This window comes from Epinephelus fuscoguttatus, linkage group LG17 (assembly GCF_011397635.1).
Source record: "Epinephelus fuscoguttatus linkage group LG17, E.fuscoguttatus.final_Chr_v1".
Taxonomy (NCBI): domain Eukaryota; kingdom Metazoa; phylum Chordata; class Actinopteri; order Perciformes; family Serranidae; genus Epinephelus; species Epinephelus fuscoguttatus.
The window spans coordinates 19,777,147-19,802,278 of NC_064768.1; the positions used below are offsets into that span (position 1 = coordinate 19,777,147).

General features: G+C 41.4%; 1 protein-coding gene across 3 annotated transcripts; it reads left to right on the plus strand.

Annotated features, from left to right (window-relative positions):
- Positions 1-2,738: 2,738 nt before the first annotated feature.
- trim46b (tripartite motif containing 46b) lies at positions 2,739-25,132 on the plus strand. 3 transcript variants are annotated; one of them, XM_049603214.1, is made up of 12 exons: positions 2,739-3,138; positions 8,480-8,741; positions 9,010-9,199; positions 9,532-9,730; positions 12,238-12,384; positions 13,302-13,397; positions 14,707-14,960; positions 16,109-16,230; positions 16,732-17,070; positions 19,903-20,132; positions 22,251-22,318; positions 23,769-25,132. In XM_049603214.1, the coding sequence occupies exons 1-12, from the start codon at positions 3,046-3,048 to the stop codon at positions 24,217-24,219; spliced, it is 2,451 nt and encodes an 816-aa protein (XP_049459171.1). In that variant the 5' UTR covers positions 2,739-3,045; the 3' UTR covers positions 24,220-25,132. The 3 variants fall into 3 exon arrangements, with proteins under 3 accessions (XP_049459171.1, XP_049459172.1, XP_049459173.1); XM_049603215.1 differs by having other exon boundaries at positions 2,739-3,126; XM_049603216.1 differs by lacking the exon at positions 2,739-3,138 and adding an exon at positions 3,679-3,988.

Genomic DNA, 25,132 nt, shown 5'->3' on the forward strand with positions numbered 1-25,132 from the left:
ATGGATGCCAGAGGAAAGATAGGAAAGATCTGATGCAGTTGACATCAGTTCTCGTAATGCTAATCAAAATAATCATTTCTAAACCATAATTATAATTTGATTTTGATTTAAAAGGTCTACAGAGTTGACCTGTTATGGCTGAGACACACCCGACAGCTATATCACTGAATACATTTATCAAAAAATAGAAAGTTTACATGTATTTGAGCAGCATTCTCACCTTTTTGGAAACCAGGAAGTGAGACAGGAGTCCTTGTGATATTGCTAACGCCTTTTATTCCTGATTAAATGAAATCTAACAGAGCTGACAAAAACCTGGGACATTATCTTTAAAGAGGCAACACTTTCACAAAAAAATATATTTTAAAGTAAAGATGATTATGGGGCGGCACGGTGGTGTGGTGGTTAGCACTCTCGCCTCACAGCAAGAGGGTTGCCGGTTCGATCCCGGGCGTGGGAGCCCTTCTGTGTGGAGTTTGCATGTTCTCCCCGTGTCAGCGTAGGTTCTCTCCGGGCACTCCGGCTTCCTCCCACAGTCCAAAGACATGCACATTGGGGACTAGGTTAATTGATAACTCTAAATTGTCTGTAGGTGTGAATGTGAGTGTGAATGGTTGTCTGTCTCTATGTGTCAGCCCTGCGATAGTCTGGCAACCTGTCCAGGGTGTACCCTGCCTCTCGCCCGATGTCAGCTGGGATAGGCTCCAGCCCCCCCGCGAGAGGATGAATGAATGAAGATGATTATGGCAGCACATTTCTACACTAATGTTACCAGTACAAACTGTTAGTTTTAGTTATAAAAGCTGCCTCATGTTTTCATTCACTCTCTCCCTTCCTGCAGCAGACATCCACCTGGCATCATTGTTTTTGGTTTGCACCTACAACACCTCCACAGCACACCTAACACACACCCATACATGGCTTTCATTACTGACTTTGCTGACATACACAGTCCCTTGGTTATTTAAGTTCATTTTAGTTCAATAAATGATGCTTGTTTTGGGGGGGAGTCTGACACTTCACAGGTTTCATCAGGAGATGAGTTTAGGTCTCATTATGATGCCAGAACCACATTTTCTTATTTAGTTAAGAACAGTTTAACATTACTTTAACTGTCTTGGAAAAATTTTACTTTTTACTCCACTTTTTAACAGCTTTAGTTAATTTGCAGATTAAGATTTTACAAACCATGTCGTCATTTTATAGAGTGTGATGAATTGTTGTAGATTAAAGCGACACTTACCTTTCTGGAAATTTTACGCTTATCTTTGTTTAAGTTAAAATGCTGTTAATAAGCTGATTGCACACTAAAATGTAAGTGAATTCCATCAGATACAAACTCATAATTGTACCATTCTCATATGGTTCTAAGAAAACTCCGGCCAATCATTGCATTCGGACCAAATGCACTGATTGGCTGAGCGTCCTGTCTGTCTTCCCCACGTGGAGGACTCCGACTGACGTAACCGCTTGCGCTATTCTAAAACTCATCAGTCATCACTGACTCCGGTTGAGTTTTAAAACTCTGGGGTTGTGTTTGACTGTCTTGGTTGTAACGTTACGCTCGCTCTCCTCTTCCGTGTATCTAACGTTACCTTGCCATCAATAGACGTAATGAGGACGTAATGGAGGAGGGGGAGTAGGCCTTTGGAAGAAGGTGGAGTTGCAGGAGGAGGGGGATGGGACTTTGGAGGGAGGCGGGAGATGTGGATGTTCAAATTTTTTCTAAGTGTTGTGTGAAATGCAGTAAAGGTAAGAGTAGCTTTAAACTACATACCACTTTAAAACTTTGTGAAAATTAGCCCCACATCTATCATCGTTATTGCATCATTAGCACAGATGGACTACAGGGGCCCAAAGAGTCAGGGGGCCCCCTGGACTTCATTTACAATATGTCACAAAAACCAGAAAGAGACACGAGATTACAACAAAAAGACACAAAAACATCACAAACAGATGCAAAGGAACTGCAAGACACAAATTAACTACAAAATGACACACACACACACACACACACACACACACACACACACACACACACACACACACCTCAAAGAGATACATAACCACAACAAGAAAAAAAGGCGAAATCACTACATGGTGTCTTTGTCTTGCTCCTGTGCAGGAGAGGTGGTGGGACCTTTTGCATATCAGTACTACGGGGCCCATTGTCTCATAATCTTTCTATGATCATTAGTAATATTCAAATAATGTAATATAACATAAAACTTTAAAAGGAGCCATTCTGCATGTGAAGGCCTGCACTAAATAAGTAAAGGAACTGAATACTTCTTCGACGGCCGACAGACCATCACAGGTAATCCCAGTGACACTCTGTGTTTACAGTTAGCACAATTAAAACGTCACTCTATTCATTGATGTTAGTTAACCATTCATGAAAAAGAAATAATCTCATGCTTTTTGTTAAATAAGTTAAAAAAATGTATTGTCATTTTTTCCATTAGGTAATATCTGCATCATAATTCTTCATCAGTTGGACTGGATAGAAAAAAGAAACACATAATAAAGTATCCTGATCAATAAAAACCTGTCAACCTGTATGGTAAATTTTGAGCATATCTGAATATTAGGGAGATATATTCCTGACAAAATATTTATATATTATAACTGCAGCTTAGATTCAGACCGTTCTTTCCCCTCCTATGACATCAAGCCTTCCACCCTACTGTGTGCCATCATTTGAAGGCATCCGGTGCGGGATGGGAAGGGTGGGGGGCGGGATGTCTGGGTGAGGAATAAAGCCACAGGCATCTGTTAGTGGGGATATACACTAACGTTAACAACAAATTTAGAAATCGGTGTCTTCATTTTTTTAAATGTATATATTCAGACGGTGATGCTCTTCAGCCTTGGCTTTTGTTTCACGTGCGTAAAAATGTCCAGATCGAGTGTCTTTTGAAAAACCATAAAAGAGGAAGAATTCAGCATACCACACGGTAAACCGGCAAAGATTTTAATTTCCAGTAGAGTTTTGGATATGTACCATCGGGTGTATGGCCTAGATACATCACGGTTTATATCCAGATGATGAAACCAGGAGGTAGCTTTTTTCTTAAAATGGCAGAGATGGATCTAAAAACAGCCACATCAACGATGGAAGCATTGGTTCGTATCAGTGTGAGTATATATTTGTGTATGTGTGTATGTCTGGATGTTTTTTTTGTTTGTTTGTTTTTTTTTTGTCGAACTAGGGTCATTAAAAAAAAATCTTATTCGAGAACAGCCTGTATGTTTAAATGGAGTATCGAATTGACGCCTTGGACGTCTCGCCTCCATGTTTCACCGTTTCTGTGAAAAAGGCCCTCATATGTTTTCTGCACCCAGGACTACTGTTGTTGAAATAAACTAAATTAATTGTTAAAATAGGCTAAAATACTCCAGAGTCTCAGCTGTATCGTTCGTTATGTTTCCTTGATGCTGCAAGCGACGTTAATGGAGGTCCTCGGTGCACCAGACTCTCCTCACAACTGGAAGAAAATCTGCTCTGTCTATAATTAGATACGAGGATGTTTCAAACATTATCGAGTGACAAAACGGTATGGGTGCAGACTGAAAGGACACGTTTCTTTTTGGGGGGGCTCACTGGATGGTCGTTTCCATGGAGACGGGATGCAGGAGCTCCGGCTGCTGCTGAGGCAAGGGGAAAAAAGAAGTGTGTGTGGATGCTGCTTGTAGCATCGGCCGTCATAAGGTTGAACACGTTTGCAAAGATGGTTACAACAGACCATGGTGGAATCGTGCACGTGTTCGAGAGCATATACCACATTAAGTCAGGTCAGGAAATAACGCGCAGCGTCCTTTGGTGCTGTTGAGCCGGCCGCCATTGACTCCATCTCACCGGTGCGGAGGGCTCATTGCTCGCGATGTGATGCATCAAACCCCTCCCCTCTTTTCAAGAGGCATCGCTGTCCTGATGCTGGAAATATACACGTAGTCTACTGCCATGGCGCCTAGGTTCCAGGTGAAGGTAAGGATGCGCTGTCGCATCGACTGTTTTACGCCTTCACCGCGCCGGGCTCAGCATTAGCAGCGCACACTATCAATTGGAGATGAATCCAACAGGCCCACAGTGTGTCGCCTGCTGAGATTGCAATAGCTTGTAATTGCGATTGGCTGAATTGCTAGACGAGGAGAGAAAGGCAGGCCGGAGTTGACATTGGAGAATGACACAGAGACACTGAAGTGGACTGAGAGAGAAAGTAGGTTATTTTGATTCATCCATTTAAACCAATGTAACGCTTCAGCATGGAGCTGGTAGTCTTTTTTCCCTCGCTGCAGCCTAGCTGGTAGCTGGGATCATCTTCCTTTCATCCAAGGCAGTAATTATGATGTATTGTAAGGGGGGCGACGACACATCCCCTACAGTATTCAGAAATGCTAAAAATGTCCCCTAATGTACTGATAAAGAAATTCTGTATAAACAAACTACAGCATGACAGGCAACCATGCACTGCTGTCTGAAACAATCATTAGCAAATATATCATAACCATAAATAACACATTTTTATTTCTACTGGTTCTGGTGTTACTGCAGTGCTGTATGTTTTGTCCAAGTGGTATGGCTGTGCCACAGCAGAAGACAGCTCACTGGGTGTATTCTAATGTTAAAGGGATAGTTTACATGGTTTGAAGTGTGGGTGTATGGGGTACTTATCCATAGCCAGTATATTACATACAGTCAGTCGGTGCGCCCCCAGTTTGGAGAAGGCTGCTGGAGTGCGACACTAAAGCGAGGCAATGCACTGCTGTGGATGGGAGTCAGAACGAAATGTATTTTAGACGCTGAAAGACACACAAAAAAAGTCAATATCAGTTTAAGTGTATACTATATTTAGTATTATTGAGTATTTTCACCACTTAACTTGTCCACCAGACAGCCCGTTCATTGAACACGGGAGCTGCTGGTCCACCGCCGCTTCAAGCAGTTAGATAGTTTGCGTTATTGTGTGACTTTGGTGAATCCGATCTAACCATTTTTAAACGCCAAAGTCCCACAATAAAACTTACTAACTCACTGATCAAGGCAGCAGTAGACCAGCAGCTACGTGTTCAGCAATGTTAAATTACTGTTTTTCCTCAGTGTAGTCTGGCTTTGAAGAGAGCGATGCAACAGCATCATTATCCCGTTAGAAATCACTGTCTGACATTAAGGTAAAGCATTAAATATATATGAATATAGTGTACACTAGAACTGATACTGATTTTTTTGGGTGGGACTTTCTTTAGATGGTTAAAATGTTGCTGACCCCTCCACAGCAGTACATTGCTTAGCTTCCACATCAGACTCCTGCCTGCTTCTCCAAACTGGAGGCGGGTCAACTGACATCTACTGTTTAATACTACTGTAATACTATGGATAAGTGCCCCATATAAGCCCACTTCAAAAAATCTAAACTATCCCTTTAATGTCTCTAGCCTTCTTAAAACGAAGTGGGCATGCAGGGATTTGCTGTATGTGATCCACTGTACATTATCCCTATTGATGCTGCATCCACATCCCCATAATCTGTGATTTGAACAGTGGTTTCTGGTGTGCTGTGACGAGCCATGGCAATGCTGCATCTCATCACATCACAGTGACAAAATCCCCAAACCCCCTATGCAGCACAATCAGTCAGTTGGTCTTGTCCTGGTTTTGAAGTTAAACCACAGTGTCAGTGATGGAGATGTACTGCCGCTAGCCCCGCAACAGTTTGGGGTGTAGGTTGAGGTTGTGTGTCAAGGGCATCTGTAAAGCAAGAGAAAGCAGGCCATACTGACTAGTAAAATAATATAGAGTGTAGAGAGTAATTATCACACACAGGAAAATGGATAAAGAAACAGGTCCCTTCAGCTGTGTCATTATTTATGAGGTCAGACTGACTGTAGCTGTGAAGTCTGTGCGGGTTCCCAGTGTGTCCTTTTCTGTCGAATCCATGTCCTTGAGCAGGACTATGACACACTAACGGCCCCAGAGGTGCAGCTTTCTCACACACCCCCACCATCCCCAGCACTGACCATGGTAGTTACACTGAAGGTGCTGGTTCAGCACAGAAGTATTCTAGTGTAGCACTCCTCAAAATACAAAGAAACAAATCCAATAAACTATAGATGGTGTGGTGACATGGATTAAATGACCTGAAAAGTAAAATGTTTGCTGAACACTTTAAATGTGCAAATGATGCACTGTATTTTATGTCCTGTTCCACTCTGTACTATGTACCCCTAAAGTGCTGGGTATAAAACATGACATGAAGATAGAAAAATGCTGGACTACCTCATGCTACCCTCTCCTAGAAATTATGTTTCTATGTTACTAAACTGCTTTCTTGATTGCTTAATTCGGCAACATAATCAGAATCACTACATACATGTTCAGTATGTGCTTTGGAAGGAGGTGGTTGTGGAAGATGATGGAAGTACAAATTGCAGGACCTTGCAGCCTGACGCACAGAGACACCCTTTGCAGCGGTATGATGCGTGCTGCTGGGTGTCGGCTGTCCTCGAATACAGCCGTTTTGTCAGTGGACCTCAAAGTGGCAGTAGCTGATGAGTATGGATGAGAACATGTTTGACCTTAATACCAGAACTTTGGGTTTTCACTGTCTTAGGTTTGGGCATCAAAAGCACTTTGGGTAAGGTTGGGGAAAGATCATAAAGTTTGGTTACATTTTAATAAAAAGAATAATAATGCAGTCAAGTGGATACTGTATTGAAAGGTTGTGAAATACATTGTCAGTGAACACTTTGCTTGATGTTCAGAATCAACATTTTGCGACTTGCCAGATTTGTTAATTAGCAACATGATATTTTAACAGAAAACATAATTTGCTCAGCATCACAGTTCCCTCAAACTATATTTGCTGTTTCATATTGGTTGTATGTAAATATAATATCTAGGAGACAGTGCCGTCTCCTGGTATTACAAAAGCATAATGAGACTTCTGGCTAAAGAGCCCATGTTCATATGCAGGGCAGCAATATAAGGGATGCACTCTGTGCAGTGGTTGAATAATTAATGTCTGGTCTTTATATATATTTAACAAGAATGATGCCTTATGTCACACGTCTCTCTCTCTTTCAGTTCAGTCTCCTTATCTTCTATGATGCTGTACCTCCTCTGTGGTACAGACTGAAATGTGTCCATAACACTGGTATCAAAAACTTTAAAGTACAGAAAACTGGCTTCAGACAGATTCATAATCTTTCTCACTTATGCTTTTATCAGATATTTTCTGATTTATGCTGCATTCACATGCTCCCTATTTTAATGCTCAGAGTATATAAGGTTAAGATTCATGTCACTATCCAAGTATGGTGAAGCTTTATATTAGCCTACAAAGTCATTTTATGCCAGACCTGTTGCTGCACCAATACATCCCCTTAAACCACAACAATATTGCTTTATCTGACTTGTTATTAGGGTTAATGTAAATGAATAACTTTTCTGTGTAATGTAGGTCACTCTACATGGACAACAACTAACGGTTACAACCTAATGCGATATTGTAATACATGTGTGCAAAAATTGATATACAATACGTAAATTAATTAATCAAAATGGTTTTTTTTTTATACCAGCCAAACATTTATTTTAATCTGCAATGTTTCTGTCTAACATAATGTCAACTTGGAAAATCATGTCCCAAAATTTTTGATCATTCGACACCACGTGAATATAGTGTCAATTAGCAATTAAAATGCTTCAAATTTTAGATCTGGTTTTGTACGACTACTTGTACTCAGACAAAATGTGACATTTGAAAGCAAAGCTTTGGCAATTTTTGAAATGAAAAAAGGTTTTCCAAAAAAAAAAAAAAATAAAATAAAATAAAAAAAGTAAGGTCTTGGAAGCCTATTGCCTATCTGCCTACCTGTTTTACTTTTCTTTAATCACCTTAAAGGGGAACTATGCCCACTTTCAAAATTCACAAGTCATTCCTATGGTCTAAGACAGTCCAAAAATATTAGCAAAAATGAACTACTCCAAAAACTGGAGTGCTAAAACTCAAATTGGTCATGAGATAGGATACAAAGCCTGAAGCTGCTCTGTAGACAATGAATTGAGAAAGAGGTTCTAGTTGGCACTGAGAGCAGCCAGGGGGATGCTCTGAGTATGTGGGTATATTTTCTGTTTCAGAACTGCAAAAATTACATTAGAATATAGCTCGTCTGGGAATAAAAAAGAAAACAAACATTCTATGAGTCCACAAAATCAGGCTTCTAGTCATTTTCTGTTAAGCAGCTCCAGACTTTACACTTGATGGCATCACAAGTTTGAGACTTCTCTGGTTTCAGGCTTACGATACGATATGATATGATATGATCCGATCCGATATGGTATGATATGACATACTTTATTGTTTGAGGAAGAGTAACTCATGTTCACAAACACTGAGCTTTTCCAGTTATTCCTCTCTGTGTATTAGATACTCTTTCATGTGCAGATCATAACCCCTCACTTCTCTGCTTCTGACAGTCTAACATGAAGAGCCTGGAGCAAGAGCTGCATTGCCCTGTGTGTAAGGACATAGTCAAACAGCCCGTGGTCCTGCCATGCCAGCACAGTGTCTGCCTCATGTGCGCATCAGAGGTCTTAGTGGCAAATGGCTACCCGCCTCCAGATCTTCCCCCGGAGCCGAACTCCCCAGCCTCCACACCCAACACCCGCTCACCTCGTCAGGCCCGAAGGCCCACACCCAAAGCAGAGCAGCGACCTATTGACCGCGTGCTGCGGGCAGGTTTGGAATACTTCTTTAATTCAATGGATGCTATCAATTTAATCTGTCAAGGGGGATATCTATGTTTTGTGTGGATAAAAGATTCTTCTTTAAAGATCGCTTGGAGGCTTTTTGATGTGAGTGTTTTGGATTTCATTTTGACATGTAAATCTTGTGATTACTCCTAAACCTCCCATTGATTTCATCATGCAGTATTTATGTTCGGAGAAGAGATCCTTCTGTTTTCTGTCTCCCTCTGTTCGTAACTGGCTTTTCTTCTTGGTTTTAGGTCCCCACCCACCATCGCCATCTATGCCCCGGTCTCCAGGATATGGGACGTATCCAGGGCGACGCCGCAAGGAGGGCCCGCCTCTGGTAATGATGTTCCCTTGTGTCCCCTGTGGCCGAGATGTGGAGCTAGGAGAGAAGGGCCTCACTGAATGTCTGCGCAACCTCACCCTGGAGCGTATAGTGGAGAGGTAGGAACCACACTCACACACACACACACACACACACACACACACACAAGGAACAGAAGGTGTGGGAACATGTCCAATTTTGATTGCAGCAGCAACTAAGCTGTTGAAGAATCCTGCAGAGTGTGCACTGCAACACACTGTAGCTACTACAGCTGACTGTGTGCCTCCATAGTCCAGAGGCTTTGTGCTCAATTTATCACTTATTCAATACTGTTTGTCTCACTCTCTCACAATTGGCCTTTTACCCTCTCATTTTAGAAGTTTTCACAGAAGTCATTTGTATCTGATTAGAATTTTGCTCTTGTCCATGATTCCCTCCCCACCCCCTCCAGGTACAGACACACAGTGAGTCTGGGCAGTGTGGCTGTCATGTGTCAGTTTTGTAAGCCTCCTCAAGCTCTGGAGGCCACCAAGGGCTGCGCTGACTGCAGGGCCAATTTTTGTAACGAGTGTTTCAAGCTGTATCACCCGTGGGGGACGCCACGGGCACAACACGAACATATCCAGCCTACACTCAACTTCAGACCAAAGGTGAGACATTGGGAAACTTTCTATCTATTTACAAATGTAATAATAAGATATTGCAAACTTCACCATATTACATTGACAAAGATTAAAGGAATACCTCACACAGTATATGACCATTTGTAAATTAAGCAGTCATGCCTTATTACTTTGAATTTTTAAAAAGGTACAATACCTGTAACCGTACATCAGTACCCTTAACATGATGCAGTTACCAACAGTATACCTTGTCTGAAATAATCCTTCCACATTTTGTGCATTTACTTTTATCAGACGACACAGGTGTGTTGTGTAGTATAGCCTACCTTTGAATATTTTGGTGGCATCTTTAGGATTTAGGATTTTCCATGCAAATAGTCTTTTTTTCTACAGTACAGGCCAAAAGTTTGGACACACCTTCTCATTCAATGCGTTTTCTTTATTTTCATGACTATTTACATTGTAGATTCTCACTGAAGGCATCAAAACTATGAATGAACACATGTGGAGTTATGTACTTAACAAAAAAAGGTGAAATAACTGAAAACATGTTTTATATTCTAGTTTCTTCAAAATAGCCACCCTTTGCTCTGATTACTGCTTTGCACACTCTTGGCATTCTCTCCATGAGCTTCAAGAGGTAGTCACCTGAAATGGTTTCCACTTCACAGGTGTGCCTTATCAGGGTTAATTAGTGGAATTTCTTGCTTTATCAATGGGGTTGGGACCATCAGTTGTATTGTGCAGAAGTCAGGTTAATACACAGCCGACAGCCCTATTGGACAACTGTTAAAATTCATATTATGGCAAGAACCAATCAGCTAACTAAAGAAAAACGAGTGGCCATCATTACTTTAAGAAATGAAGGTCAGTCAGTCTGGAAAATTGCAAAAACTTTAAATGTGCCCCCAAGTGGAGTCGCAAAAACCATCAAACGCTACAACGAAACTGGCACACATGAGGAGCGACCCAGGAAAGGAAGACCAAGAGTCACCTCTGCTTCTGAGAATAAGTTCATCCGAGTCACCAGCCTCAGAAATCGCAAGTTAACAGCAGCTCAGATTAGAGACCAGATGAATGCCACACAGAGTTCTAGCAGCAGACCCATCTCTAGAACAACTGTTAAGAGGAGACTGCGCGAATCAGGCCTTCATGGTCAAATAGCTGCTAGGAAACCACTGCTAAGGAGAGGCAACAAGCAGAAGAGATTTGTTTGGGCCAAGAAACACAAGGAATGGACATTAGACCAGTGGAAATCTGTGCTTTGGTCTGATGAGTCCAAATTTGAGATCTTTGGTTCCAACCGCCGTGTCTTTGTGAGACGCAGAAAAGGTGAACGGATGGATTCCACATGCCTGGTTCCCACTGTGAAGCATGGAGGAGGAGGTGTGATGGTGTGGGGGTGTTTTGCTGGTGACACTGTTGGGGATTTATTCAAAATTGAAGGCACACTGAACCAGCATGGCTACCACAGCATCCTGCAGCGACATGCCATCCCATCCGGTTTGCGTTTAGTTGGACGATCATTTATTTTTCAACAGGACAATGACCCCAAACACACCTCCAGGCTGTGTAAGGGCTATTTGACCAAGAAGGAGAGTGATGGAGTGCTGCGGCAGATGACCTGGCCTCCACAGTCACCGGACCTGAACCCAATCGAGATGGTTTGGGGTGAGCTGGACCGCAGAGTGAAGGCAAAGGGGCCAACAAGTGCTAAACACCTCTGGGAACTCCTTCAAGACTGTTGGAAAACCATTTCAGGTGACTACCTCTTGAAGCTCATGGAGAGAATGCCAAGAGTGTGCAAAGCAGTAATCAGAGCAAAGGGTGGCTATTTTGAAGAAACTAGAATATAAAACATGTTTTCAGTTATTTCACCTTTTTTTGTTAAGTACATAACTCCACATGTGTTCATTCATAGTTTTGATGCCTTCAGTGAGAATCTACAATGTAAATAGTCATGAAAATAAAGAAAACGCATTGAATGAGAAGGTGTGTCCAAACTTTTGGCCTGTCCTGTATATCTGGGTAAAAAAGGATCGAATGCAAGTATTGTTTTAGTTAGTTAATTATAAAACAACTTTGAGGTTGCTAGGTTGTGAAAACATTTCCTTGATTGTGTTGTGATCCTTTCTATGAGTTAATAATGCACTTATAAATGTTAGTAATGTTTTAATAAGTATTCATGAATATCTCACTCTCTAATGCAGCTGTAAAAAACAGTAAGCTATTAAGAAAGTGTACTTATAGATGTGAATTAACTTTTAAGTGTTTAATGTATGAAGCTGTTAAGAGATGTATTTGGTCCATTTTCTTCCCAGCTAATGGCTTAAAACTGATCAGTAAAGCTTTGGAAAATATGCATTTAACATAAAAAACCCATTTGTTTCAACCTGTAAAGCCCTTTAAAGGGTTCATCATTAGACAGTGGTCCTTGTATGCAAAACTAACGATTGCGATTCTGATATTCTTAGATCAGACCTGGGCCACATTATTCAAGATCTATATCTATTTCATTTGGCTCTTGTCCTCAGGTTCTGACCTGCCCAGAACATGACCAGGAAAAGCTACAGTTTTATTGTAGGTCCTGTCAGCGGCTGCTCTGCCCTCTCTGCAAACTGCGTCGCATCCACACCGGACACAAAATCCTGCCAGTGGCCCACGCATACCAAGCCCTGAAGGTACGACTCTGAATCTGACTGGGTTTCTCTAAATGTTCTTCAGAATGAAAGGTTCAATACACAGAATAGCTCTCCAAGGCACACTTAAAATTTAAAGGAATAGTGTGTAAGATTTCGGGGGGTTTAGTGTCATCTGGTGGTGAGGATTGCAGATCACAGCTGAAACTTCTCCAGGTCAGAATTCCTTCAGTGCTCATCATTCAGGGGTTTTTTTAAGAGGGAGCTGAATTATCCACAGAGGTCTCCTCCTCTCCAAAACACACAGACCCAGTGATTTAAAGTGGCAAAAACACGGAATAAAGCAGTTTCACATTTTAAAAATAATCTGTGTTTTTTTTAATTTTTATGCTGCTTGTCACAGAGGGGCTGCAAACTACAGTGGCCACCGTTTGGTTTGTCCATTCTGAGCTACTGTAGGACAATACCGATCTCAATGGACAAGAACCAGCTCCCTATGTAGATATTTCTGCCAGTGCATCCCCCTAAATCCTAAACACTGGGCCTTTAAATCCCAACATACAAATGATCATTTTTTAAACCAAAATCTTTGTTTCATGCTTATCATTCAAAGCTACATACATTAGTGGGTTTACATTATTTACAATTATAGTTTTATGTTAGTAAAAGACAATATCTCAATTTTTTAATTAGATTGTGTTTATTCAGCAGTATGCATGTTTGATATTTGCTTCTGTAGCACTTAAAGTTTAATTGCTGTGCTACATTTTGATATTTTATATAGTGAACTGATGCAGTGACATTGGAAACATGCCTTATTTCAAAATGTTAAAAAGCAGCTTTCAGTGTATCAGAGACAAGCAGCATAGAGTGGTGTAGTAATGTAGAGGCTGTGTGTAACAATTAAGCCGTCTGGCGCTTGTTGTGTGTATGTTGTGTTTCTGCTGTTTGTTTGACAGGAGAAGATTACGAAGGAGATGAACTACATTCTGTCCAACCAGGACACAGTTCTGGCTCAGATTACCCAGCTGGAGAGTTCCATCACTCAGACTGAGGTGATTAATACTTTGGGCTGACAAAATGTTGCTGAACATGGAATTAACATCAGTCAGCAACTAAAAACCATAAAACTGTTGAGGTTTCTGTCGGTTGATTTTCTTTTCATTATCATTTTTTAGCAGCTTCCTTGACAGACAGCCAACTCGTGTTTGCTCACACTTTACTTTGTAAACTCACAACTGTGGAAAGTTGACTTAAAAGATTGCTGTTAGAAATTTGCTGAAAACATTCCCATATTTAGCATTCGTACGCAGTATAAATACAATTAATATTGTTTATAACACATATCTAGCTGTAATTATATATAGGGAATTTTAAATCTTTATTATTGCATTGATCACGTTATGTACTTAAAATGAAACTGACTACTGATATAATTAAGTTAAATAAAGCACTGTTATAATAAAGTTGACTAAAGTACTGTTATGATAACATTAAAGTATTGTTATAGTAAAGTCAAATCAAGTATGGTTCCAACAAAGTTCAATGAAGTACTGTTAGACAAAAGTTAGTAAAGTACGCTAACAATGAAATAAATCAAAGTGGAACCACTGGTGCTTTTATTCTGAAACACCCAGCTTATCTTGGACCGGCAGTGTTGATGATTCTGCTTTGAATTTGAAGCTTCCTGTCAGCAGTTAGACACAGTTAAACCATTTCAGGGACACTGTTATACACGGAGGGTGGCAAACAAACTAACCACTCTTCAGTTCATATATTAACAGTATTTGCAAGTAGTGGTGCTCCATGGTCGCAAAATGTAATCATGGTGTGAATGGGTGGGGAAGTGCGTGTGATGTATCATGTCTGTGTGGCTTAAAAAACAAATTTTTTTTTAACGTCTGATTAAAGCGATCTGACTCATTCCATAAAGAGCTACAGCAGTCTACCTCAGCATCCAACTTTTACACAGTACTGTCTGTTCGTACTGTAACAAGGTGCAGCCATGCAGAACAAGTCTTGTTGAGTATCGAAGATGTTTGCAGAGGTTTAAATGTGTTTGTAAGGTTAAAGCCGCATTTTTTTAAGATTTATTTTATGCAGATGAAGAAATTAGTACAAACCAGCTAACAAACTGTAATATATCCTAATGTTGTGGAGTGCACAGCAGTAATCTGTCCATTATGTTACTCTTATTGGAATCTGCGACATGCAAAGACACAGGCTCATTTTCATTGTTGTACTTTGAATGTTGTGGCAAAACTGTTTGGATGAAAGATCTTGTGATTCAACTTACTTACAGGCTAGCATCAGCTGGATGTTTCCAAATGTTTGAAGTTGTCTGTCTGTGTATTTTATCACCAGGTAAATAGTGTGTCGGCCAGAGAGCAGCTGGCTCAGAGCATCAGGGATCTGACGGCTGCTCTCGCCGAGCGTCACGCTTCGCTCACCCAGGCTCTGGAGGCGGCACGAAAAAAACGAGGCGAGGCGTTGGCTGCTCAAGTGGCGGAGAGACGGGGTTTGATGGAACATGCAGGGCTCATGGCATTTACCCAAGAGCTGTTGAAAGAAACCGACCAACCCTGCTTTGTGCAGGCTGCTCGCCAGACTCATAACAGGTTTGCCTATTGTTTATCTTTGGCATCGTGCTCTATCAGAGACCTGATTGATCTTATCGTTGTTCTGCCTGTCTTGCTTAGTTTGCTTGTGGGACTTTTTGTCATGAGAACAGGTTTCACCAAATGTGTATTAATCCGCATCTGAATATAGCCCCCAAGAAATGCACACTTCTGTTTAAGTAACATTTGCTAAAAACTACAGTGCCCAGTTGTTTCAGGAAATTACTTCACTATTTTTTCTACAGATAAACCAACATTTTTTCATCCCAGCATCAGTAGATTTGAATGGGCTCGGGGCTGAGTGACAGAAACACAGTATTTCAGTCTGAAACTACTGACAGATCGCACATTTGATTGCAGATTTGTTGTATAAAGCCCATTTCAGACCAAATGTTTGTGACAAGACGAAACCGTTTTAGAACAACGCAGAGGAAAGTTGCAGCAGCTTGACTCAAGCTGGCTGATGGTGTCACCTGTAACTAAGCTTGTCAAGTTGCCAATGGCTGCTTTCAGAATTTAAGGCACGTCACCTGTTTCAACTGAAAATTGACTTACATCTAAGACAGCAGGCCAAGTAAGTTACAAACTGTCCACAGATGGCGTGTTTGCTTGCTGCGGCATTCTCTGACAACAGTCACACTGTATATATATATGTACATATATTTATTGACTGATAATCTGTGCTGGTTATTTATAATTATTGTGGCATATTAATTATGTATACAATCCATCTGAAGTTTAGGTTGTTTTATTATGTTTTTGCCAACTTTAGCAAACTGTTTCTGTCCTTATTCATATTTAATGAGCTACAAATTGTATTCAGCTTCAAAATAAACCTGCTAAAAACTGGAAATCAGGGCAGACGTACAGATGTTGCTATGGAAACAATACACCGTCTCATCTCGTCACACTGGTGTAAAATGGCAGGTTTTCAGAAGCCGCAGACCGGCGCATTGCAAGTTATTGCAAGTGTAAGCTCGTCTCGTCGCAAATCTGTGGTCTGAACTGGACAGAATTATCATGCACCCCCCTGTCTTTCCTTATCAGTCTGCCTAACCCTCCCAACCATCTAGATGGAGGCATCCTGTAAACGCTGCTCCCCCTTTATTCCCCTAACGTTTCTTTCCCTTGTCTTTTTACTGCACCAGGTTCAGCACAGCAATTGAGAATCTGCAGCATTTCACTCTGGCTGCTGATCCATCCTTCAGACACTTCCAGCTGGACGTCTCCAAAGAACTCAAACTCCTGACAGAGTTGAACTTCATCCAGGGTGAGAAGGGGAGTTATAGGAGGAAGGGAAAGGGTTGGAATTGAGATAGTGGAGGGGAACGCGATAAGGGCGGAGGGACACTGTTTATTTCTATGAAGGTTGCTCAGTGGCGCATGAAGCCAAAGTTGTTTATCTGCCATATCTAAAATCACCACATTACCATGATCAGCACCGCTTCCACATCATGTCATTGGGCCCATGGAGCAAGCGCATTAAAGACTTCCCTTGGCTGAGCAGAGGGAAGTCTGCACTTAAAAAATCTTTCTGGGCCCTGTGGCATCATGTGATGAGTTCGAAGTAGTAATTCCACTGTTTGGCCACTATGAAAACTGGCTTCAAAGCCTGGCGCACTTCATGCGGGCCTGAATGAAGCAGATATACCATAAAATATTCATAAGTGAATGTTAGCCAGTAATGGAGGTGAAGGTGTTAGTACAATTATAACATGGTGAACTCCTGAATTTTGCTTATTCATGTACATTAAAACCATGTTTGTCTCAGCTCCCCTGGCTCCAGTGATCGATACCCAGCGCACCCTGGCCTACGACCAACTCTTCCTGTGCTGGCGACTGCCCCAAGAGTCTGCACCCGCTTGGCATTTCTCTGTTGAGTATCGCCGTCGGGGTGTGGTGCCAGGAGGAGCCTCTAGAGGCGGGATCAGAGGAGGATTGGCTGCCGCTCGTTGGGGCTGGCAGCGATTGGATGAAGTGAGTGGGACCAGCGCTGTGATTGACAGGTTGGAGATGGATAGCGTGTACGTGCTGCGGGTGAGAGGCTGCAACAAGGCGGGCTACGGGGAGTACAGTGAGGAGGTGTACCTGCACACCCCGCCCGCACCAGGTAAGAGCACACACAGAGCTTTTTGGCTGTCCCCAATAACAAGTTAACAGAGACACTTTGACTTTGCTACAGGGAGACTGCACTCAAAAGTGTAAAAAGGTGTCAAACTCTGCCCTGGTTTGGTAATACTGTGGAATTTAAGGGCGATATAACAAAGTTAGAGAGTAGATCTTTAGGAACAAACAGATTATAAGGTGTGTTTGAGCATTATCAAGATAGTAGATAGCAGTTTTTGAGGTTTACGAAGGTGGTGATCACAAAAATGTACGTCATCGTACCCTCGCAGAAATGACCTCATCAGAAACATGCCTCATTGGACATTTTTTCCCCAGATCTCAACAATGAACTTTGTGATTACAATCTTATCTGTGAGGAAAGATGGCCAAATCTATGAAAATAAGACTTAACTAGCATTAAACTGGGATTATCCTTTAAAGGAATACTTTATCTGCAAAGCATTACTCACCCCATGTTACGCTGAATGGATGAAGAAAGCTTTTTTTTTGCATGCCTCCAAAGAAGAATCTAAGAAAAAGGCTGACATTCTTACAGTTTTTGCTAAAACCTTAGTATTTAAAACACTTCTGCTTACAAAAGAAACATGTTTCAGCAATATATTACAGTTTAGCAGTAACAAAGTCATATAGCGTGTTACAAATATGATTTTAGGTAAAATTATTACATCTACCCATTATGTGTTACCACCCAAAATAAAGTAGGGCTATTTCTTTATTTAATGTTTTATTCATCATCACTGTGCCACTTCTGCCAGTGTGTGCCACCAGCAAAAATATCCCCCAAGGGTTTTAGATACATCATACAAGGATGCCGGTTATTGGCACATCTGGATAATGCCTCCAGTGTCTTTAATGTATCCCGCTTTGCTTTGGCATCTAAAGGCTGCTGAAAAGCATGATGCTGTTGAATGTCTGTTAGCATGTTGGATGTGTTTCCATTTACCGGCCATACAACTGCAGAGCAAGGCCAACACACCGTCCCCTTCTTATACACAACTCCCACTCTGGTCAGTTGTTGTAGCTGATGGGCACATTGGGAACATGAAGATGGGTCTTCATTTGCACTCGACTGACTCGCACGCCAATCTACTTGTTGTGCTTAACTCAGTATTTGTCTACTGTGTTTCATATAATAAGCTTACAAGTAGAAATACTGATTCCTGTCTCATTGTTTATCAGACTTTGATCTTTTATCTGGCTGCTCATCCCATTTCTTAGAAACCATTTAACTGCTCTATATCATCACACTATTATTAACAGAAGCAGGTGATATTACAATACATGTTGTTAACCACTGCATGTGAAAGCATCAATGGGCCAGAGCTGCTCTCTGGAGTAGATCCTGTACAATACTGCCCACCACTGGATTTGTAATGAACTGCATTGAAGTGGAGCTCTCTGTGCTCATGGCCCTCTGACACAAACACAACTGTCTTGTAATCAGTACTGCATTACTCAGTACAGACAGTAATGTTGTGAAGTAATTTCTTTCTTTTGAATGTGGATAACTTTACCAAGAAAGTATGCCATAAAGTCAACATGGGATGAGTAACTCCTATAACAATGGTCACTTTGTGGGTGAAGTATTCCTTTAGCTTGTTCTGTACTAAAGAAGAGGATGTCAGAAGCATCATCCCCACCTGCATTAAGTGTCCAGAATGTGTCTTTTATACATTTCTTTTGTATCCTCCACCCAACTATGCCTTTCTACTATTTTTGGTTAGTGTCTCAGAGCCATTTAAATCAGTGACACATGTGTGACAGCTACAAAAAAAAATCTCATTATATCCACACAGCAGGCTGTAGTTGCTGTCACCCAGGAGCCATTCATCTCTTCACACATGGTATTATTTAAAAGCATACGGGATGGTTACCATGATGAGCGGTTAATAATTCATTCTCTTTCTTTTCTGCCCATTCCCATCTTCTTTTATTCCCAATTTTTTCTTCACCACTTTCTCCACTTTCATCACATCTTCACTTTATTACTTCATCTTTCTCTCATGTATTATTTCCATTTCACAGCTCTGTACTTGTCATGCTCTCCTGTGCTACTTCCACGCTGCCAACCTACATGCCTCCTACCAAACGTAAGAAGTGCATTCATATCTCTTGACCACCCCTCTCAGCCCCCATACTCTTCTCCTCTTTCTCTTTGTGGTCATCCCATGCATCCTCTGTTCTTCCACCCCCATCTAGACACCCACTCACCCCTCTGCCTCCCACTCTACCTCCTATAACGGGATATGTCCGAGCGCTGATGAGGTTTGCAGTTTGTTAAGACGTGAGGCTTAACAACATGGATCGGATCCTGATCCGGGGCTTTTTAGTGGTTGAGTTGAGTGATTGGTGAATTCCTTGTGTCCCTGTAGGGTGTTTTTTCCTCCCTGCTATTGCACATGTTCCCTCTGTAAATTGTACTTCATTTGAAAAAATCTGCACTCCCCACAGCCAGAGCTTCTTTGTGATACCTTCTGTATTTTACTCCCTGAGTCATCAATTTATAGATGAGTGTCCTTTTCTTTTCCAGTGCTGCTGGGAGGAGGTGCATGCCTGCTCTCTGTTCCTCTCCCTCTCGTCTCTCCTCTCAGTTGCTTCGTATTCTCCTCATTTCTCTTCTCAGTGCTGCTTTCTGACTGTAAATCTGTACCACTTTCCCTCTGTCGCCTCCTAAGCTTCTCTTGCTGCTACTAAAACTCCTCTATGTCAGTTTTGAATGCACCTCTCCCTTTGTCCTTCCTATAACCTCACATGTACTTATTTTCCTCTCCCTTGCCTCTTCTCTGCTGTTTCCTCTCTTCCCGTCTCCTCCTAGTGCTCAACTTCTACCTGGACTCTCGCTGGGGTCTCCATGCTGACCGGTTGGTGGTCAGTAAAGAGCAACGCTGTGCTCGCAGTGTCCCTGGACTCTCTCTGCTGCAGGCTGCTGACCATGCCCTCACTTCCTGTCACCTGACCTCGGACCTTCTGGTGGGGGATGTGGCTATTACACAGGGACGGCATTACTGGGCATGCTCAGTGGAGCCTGGGTCTTACCTAGTGAAAGTGAGTGAATTCTAGTAGTACATATTACATATTTTATTTCATGAATACTGCATACTATTAGTGCACCGTGCTCAGGCTGCAACTAATAATTATTTTTATTGTCAATTAATCGATTAGTTGTTTGGTCGGTAAAATGTCATAAAATGGTGAAAAATGTCAATCAGTGTTTCAAAGCCTGAGATGACGTCCGCAAATGTCCTGTTTTGTCCACAACTTGAGGATATTCAGTTTACTTTCATGATGGATTAAATAAACCCGATAATATTCACATTTAAAGAGATACTTTGCTGATTGTCAACAGCTTTGCAATGTGAGAAGTATGTATAAATGTGGTTGTTATGTGGTTGGTTGTTAAACTGCAATCCCTCTCCACCCAGACACTGTCCTGTCCAGACCCAAACCTACAAGCAACAATTTATATAACAGGCACAGCATCTGTAATACTGGTTTGGCAGCCAGGAAACTCACCAACCAAAGGCACACGTCAAATCATCTCACATGATGATAGCCAATCAAATCTTTGCATTCTGATAAGCATTGCAAACCGAGTGAGTGCGACACACTGTGCGTTCCAATATCCATACTACTATACTATATAGAATACCAGAAAAAGATCTGGTATGTCCCAGTACTAGTATGTCAAATGCAGCCAAAACTACCAGGATGTTCTACTGCATTTTGCAGTGTGCAAGCCAGCATGCTTTTCTGGCTATTCTGATCTACAGACCTCTGCATAGCAAAAGATACGTCACATTGATTACGGCTTGACAGCTATTTGAGACAACTCGTTGACAGCTAAGTGACAACTGATTGACAGCTGATTGACAGTTGGCAGAAGTTGCAATGATGGCTGACAGCACATTCAAGTGACTGATGACCAGTCGAATGGTAATAACAGGAATATTAATAGTTTAAGCGAGCAGAATAATAATGAAGATCACCAACAACAAAAGGACATAACTATGAAAAATAAAAATGACAGACAAACACATATGTAATTTAACTGTTGTAAATATATCAGAATCAGGGGTGTCGGTGGTGGTAGAGCAGGCGCCCCATGTACAAGGTTGTTGCCGCAGCGGCCTGGGTTCAACTCAAGCCTGTGGCCCTTTGCTGCATGTCCTTCCCTCTCTCTCTCTCTCTCTCTCTCTCTCTCTCTCTCTCTCCCCTTCACGCTTAAGCTGTCCTATCAATTAAAGGCAAAAACGGCCAAAAAATATCTTTGATATATATATATATATAATATATAATATAATATAATATAATATAATATATATATCAGAATCTACACTGTTTGCAGTGAAAACTTAAAAGTTAAAACTTGACCTCTGCCTCTGGTGAACTCAGTGAACAGCATTTTGTTTTATATACAAGGTACAGGATATATGAGAAACCTGGTCAAAGTTAAGGGCACAGCGTTATGAGAAAGTAGTAGATGCCGATTGTGTGCATACTGCATGCACCAGTACATACCCTATAAGGGCCGATGCAGTACATACTAAAAGTAAAAAGAAAAAGTATTCAATTCAGAACACACCCACACACACAAATGAGTCAGAGAAAAGTAATTTGACATGGTGTTTTCTGAAGAGAAAAAAGTTGATATTGAAAACAGAGCTTTTAACCAAGAATGGACAGACTCTTAGGTGTTCACCCCACGGGCGGTTGAAAACCAGTATGTCTCATCATATGTTACGATACCTCGACGATTATTAAAAGTGGCAATGTCAGAGCATCTTCTGAACATACCCATGTAAATGCAAACTGAGGGCACATAAAGTTAAATATTTTATATGGCCCAGAATCACTGAATCATAGGGTGAGACATTGGCCGGGATGGGGATAGTGTCAGTCCCCCCTGTTAAAAATTAAGAAATCCCCAGGTGTGATTACAGATGTGAGGCTGATGATCACTACTACTTGTTACTGAGATTGTATTGAAAATAAGAAGCAGAGAAAGTGCTACCATCTGGTAAAGATGCTTGTATTTCTGGTTCACACACACTAATCAAATGAGGAAAGAGAAAACTAGATCAATCAGTGATGTTAAAATTTGCTACGAGAATTTTTTTTTTTTTAATGTCATTACAAATTGATTGCTTTTTCTTTTTTGACCAGGTGGGAGTTGGACTGGAATCTAAACTACAGGAGTGGTTTCACCTTCCACAGGACATGGCCAGTCCCCGGTGAGTAGCTAGAATACAAAATGATAGTTTGTAATCTGAGATGGAGAGTAACTATGTACATTTACTCTATACGGTTTACAGTTTTGAGGTATTTTTCTTGGGTATGTCTATTTCTCCAAAAATCCAGTTTTTACTCTACAACGTTTAGGTAATAGCTGCTTGTTGCTTTTCAGGTTAAGTTTTTACATAAAAAAGATTGGATGAAATGCAATTTTGTCACAGTTGGTGAGTGTGAGGCAAAAGGGATTGTACCCAAATGCAGACAATGCAGGCAATTCAGAAATTTATTGACCAGATGAAGGTGCAAGGAGTTGAAGATAGACGAGCCAGCCAATGGTCAAAACTGGGCAAGCAATCCAAAAAAATCTTAAATCCAAATAGATCAGGCAAGGTTCAAAAACAGGAAGATTACATGTCTCAGGTAACAGATTTCACATGACAGAGGCTGGCAAGCAAACCCATGAGGCAACTTAGCAAGCTGGCAGTGTACTACTTGGCTTATAAGGGGAAATACGAAGCAGGTGAGTGAGTGGGCGTGAAGGTCAGTCCATGGGACAGGAGAGAAGGTCAGAGGGCATCTGGTGGATGGGGAGAAAATGGCAATGGATGGGTTTAAGGAAGTGGGAATGTGGCTGAAGGTAGAGACAGAGGCACAGAATGTGACACAGCTCGTTTTTGAACATGAAACTGAAACTGAAAATTCACAATAGCAGTGATCATGTATGTGCATACATTCCATGTGTTCATGCAATCACACACAACTTCATCAACACTTGTCAGTAGTCCCATGATGCCTCCCTTCGACTACAAGTTAATACGGTGTATGTATATGTATGTCTGTGTCTGTATGTTTGTCAGTTGGAATCAATACTTAATCAGCTGTCCTTTGGCTGATAACTAATATTTTAGTCAACAGGCATGAACACTAACACAAACTTTCATACACATACACTTGAACTCCCAATCAAATTTCAGCTTCCAAGGGTAAAAAGTGTGGCTGCCAAAAGGTAGAGAAATTTGTGTGGACCAACCAACCGTGTTGTTAGCAGCTCCGTCAGAAATACATGTCATCTCTAAACTTTTCTGATGGTTTCATGTAAACAGCCAGTATAGGCCCAAAGATTCAGTCTGAAGTGGAAAAAAAAAACAGAACACAAATATCTGTATTTTTTTTCCTGCCTTAATAACCATCTCACAGCCCCTAAGAATTATCCTCTGAGCCCTTTAAAGGGGGCCTGACCTCCAGGTTATGAACTACAGCATTCCCCTAAATCCTACACACTGGACCTTTAAATAGGATTTTGAATGCAGTTGTATTAGCACTGTTACTTTACGAAAGGATCTGAATATTTCATCTGCCACAGTATGTAATAAAAGTTATAAATAAGGAGATGAATCAACAATAATAACTGTTCACATTCTCATTTTTCAAACTGCTCTCTCCCTCCAGCTACGACCCAGACAGCGGTCATGACAGCGGAGCGGAGGATGCTCTGGACTCTGCTCCACCATTCTGCTTCCTGACTATGGGGATGGGTAAGATCTACCTGCCCCAGCACAACAACCAGCACCACCACAGTAACCATGGAAACGGTAACCGAGACCCCATCACCAATGGCAACGGCCCCTCCTCACCCGCAGGCCTCACCTACCCGCTGCCGCCCCGGCTCGGTGTGTGCCTTGACTTTGAGAAGGGTCGCGCCACCTTCTACGATGCCCACTCTCTGCGGCCCCTGTGGGAGGGTCATGTGGATTGCTCCGGCCCTGTGTGCCCGGCTTTCTGTTTCATTGGTGGTGGGGCGCTGCAGCTGCAGGAGCTGGTAGCCAATCGCAATGCGGATCAGACCCCAGTCAGAAGGGTAACCATCCAACCCCGTGTCTCTAATTTAAATAACAACTGACAGCTGATCCGAGGTCATATGGTAATTTGGAATGTAATTGGTAATTGTGAAGTATTTACTCAGCTAGAGCGAAAAGTTAGACATCTCAGCGATTTTGTTTTGTATTTGAGTTTCTTTGTATAAGAAAACGTTTCTATAGCAACAAATATGCAATGTAATTAAGTTTCTTACATTTTTGTTATATGCAGTTTTGCAAGAGTTATTGCTTAAGTAGTGTCTGGTGTATCCAGCACTTAATATGTAATTATATCTTTGATGCTTGCACTTATAGCCAAGCTAAATTGCATACATTTATAAAGCTTATGTAGATGCAGCACCATACAATGTCGTCCTTGCTGTAGAAGCTTTTACTGTTAATTCATGCGCTCAATGTTAAGAGCTTATGTTTAAGAGATATGAACACTATGAGAGTAAAGACAAAGGCCTCGTCTATTTTATTGCATCTATAACTTGTGTTTAACCACACAGATTTCTTTTCTGTCGCTGAACACTTTCCAGTCATTCACCCATTATGATCCCAACCAAAGTTATTGTTTTTCTGGGATGTAAATGTGGTAAATTAGAGATAGAGAGGAACAATGAGGCAATACTGTAATTAGAAGCTCCAATTATACCTCCACTGCACAGCTAATCACTAGTTTCCGCGGTTCTGTTTGTGCATTGCTGTTTTGTATTTCAAATACATGACTCAGATGTGTGTGTGCGAGCATGTGTGTGTTTGCTTCCCTTTGCGCATGGGTGCGTGTGTGGTTTGACTGATAACAGCATTGATTCATTGGCTGACGGTTAAAAGTTGTTTTCTAGCAAACAATACTTTAGATTGTTTTTTTTTTTTAACCTTGCTTGATTGTAAGTTAATGAGCAGTGCTTCTTATGAAATGATTAGCAGGCTAAATCCATGTAAACTTCACCT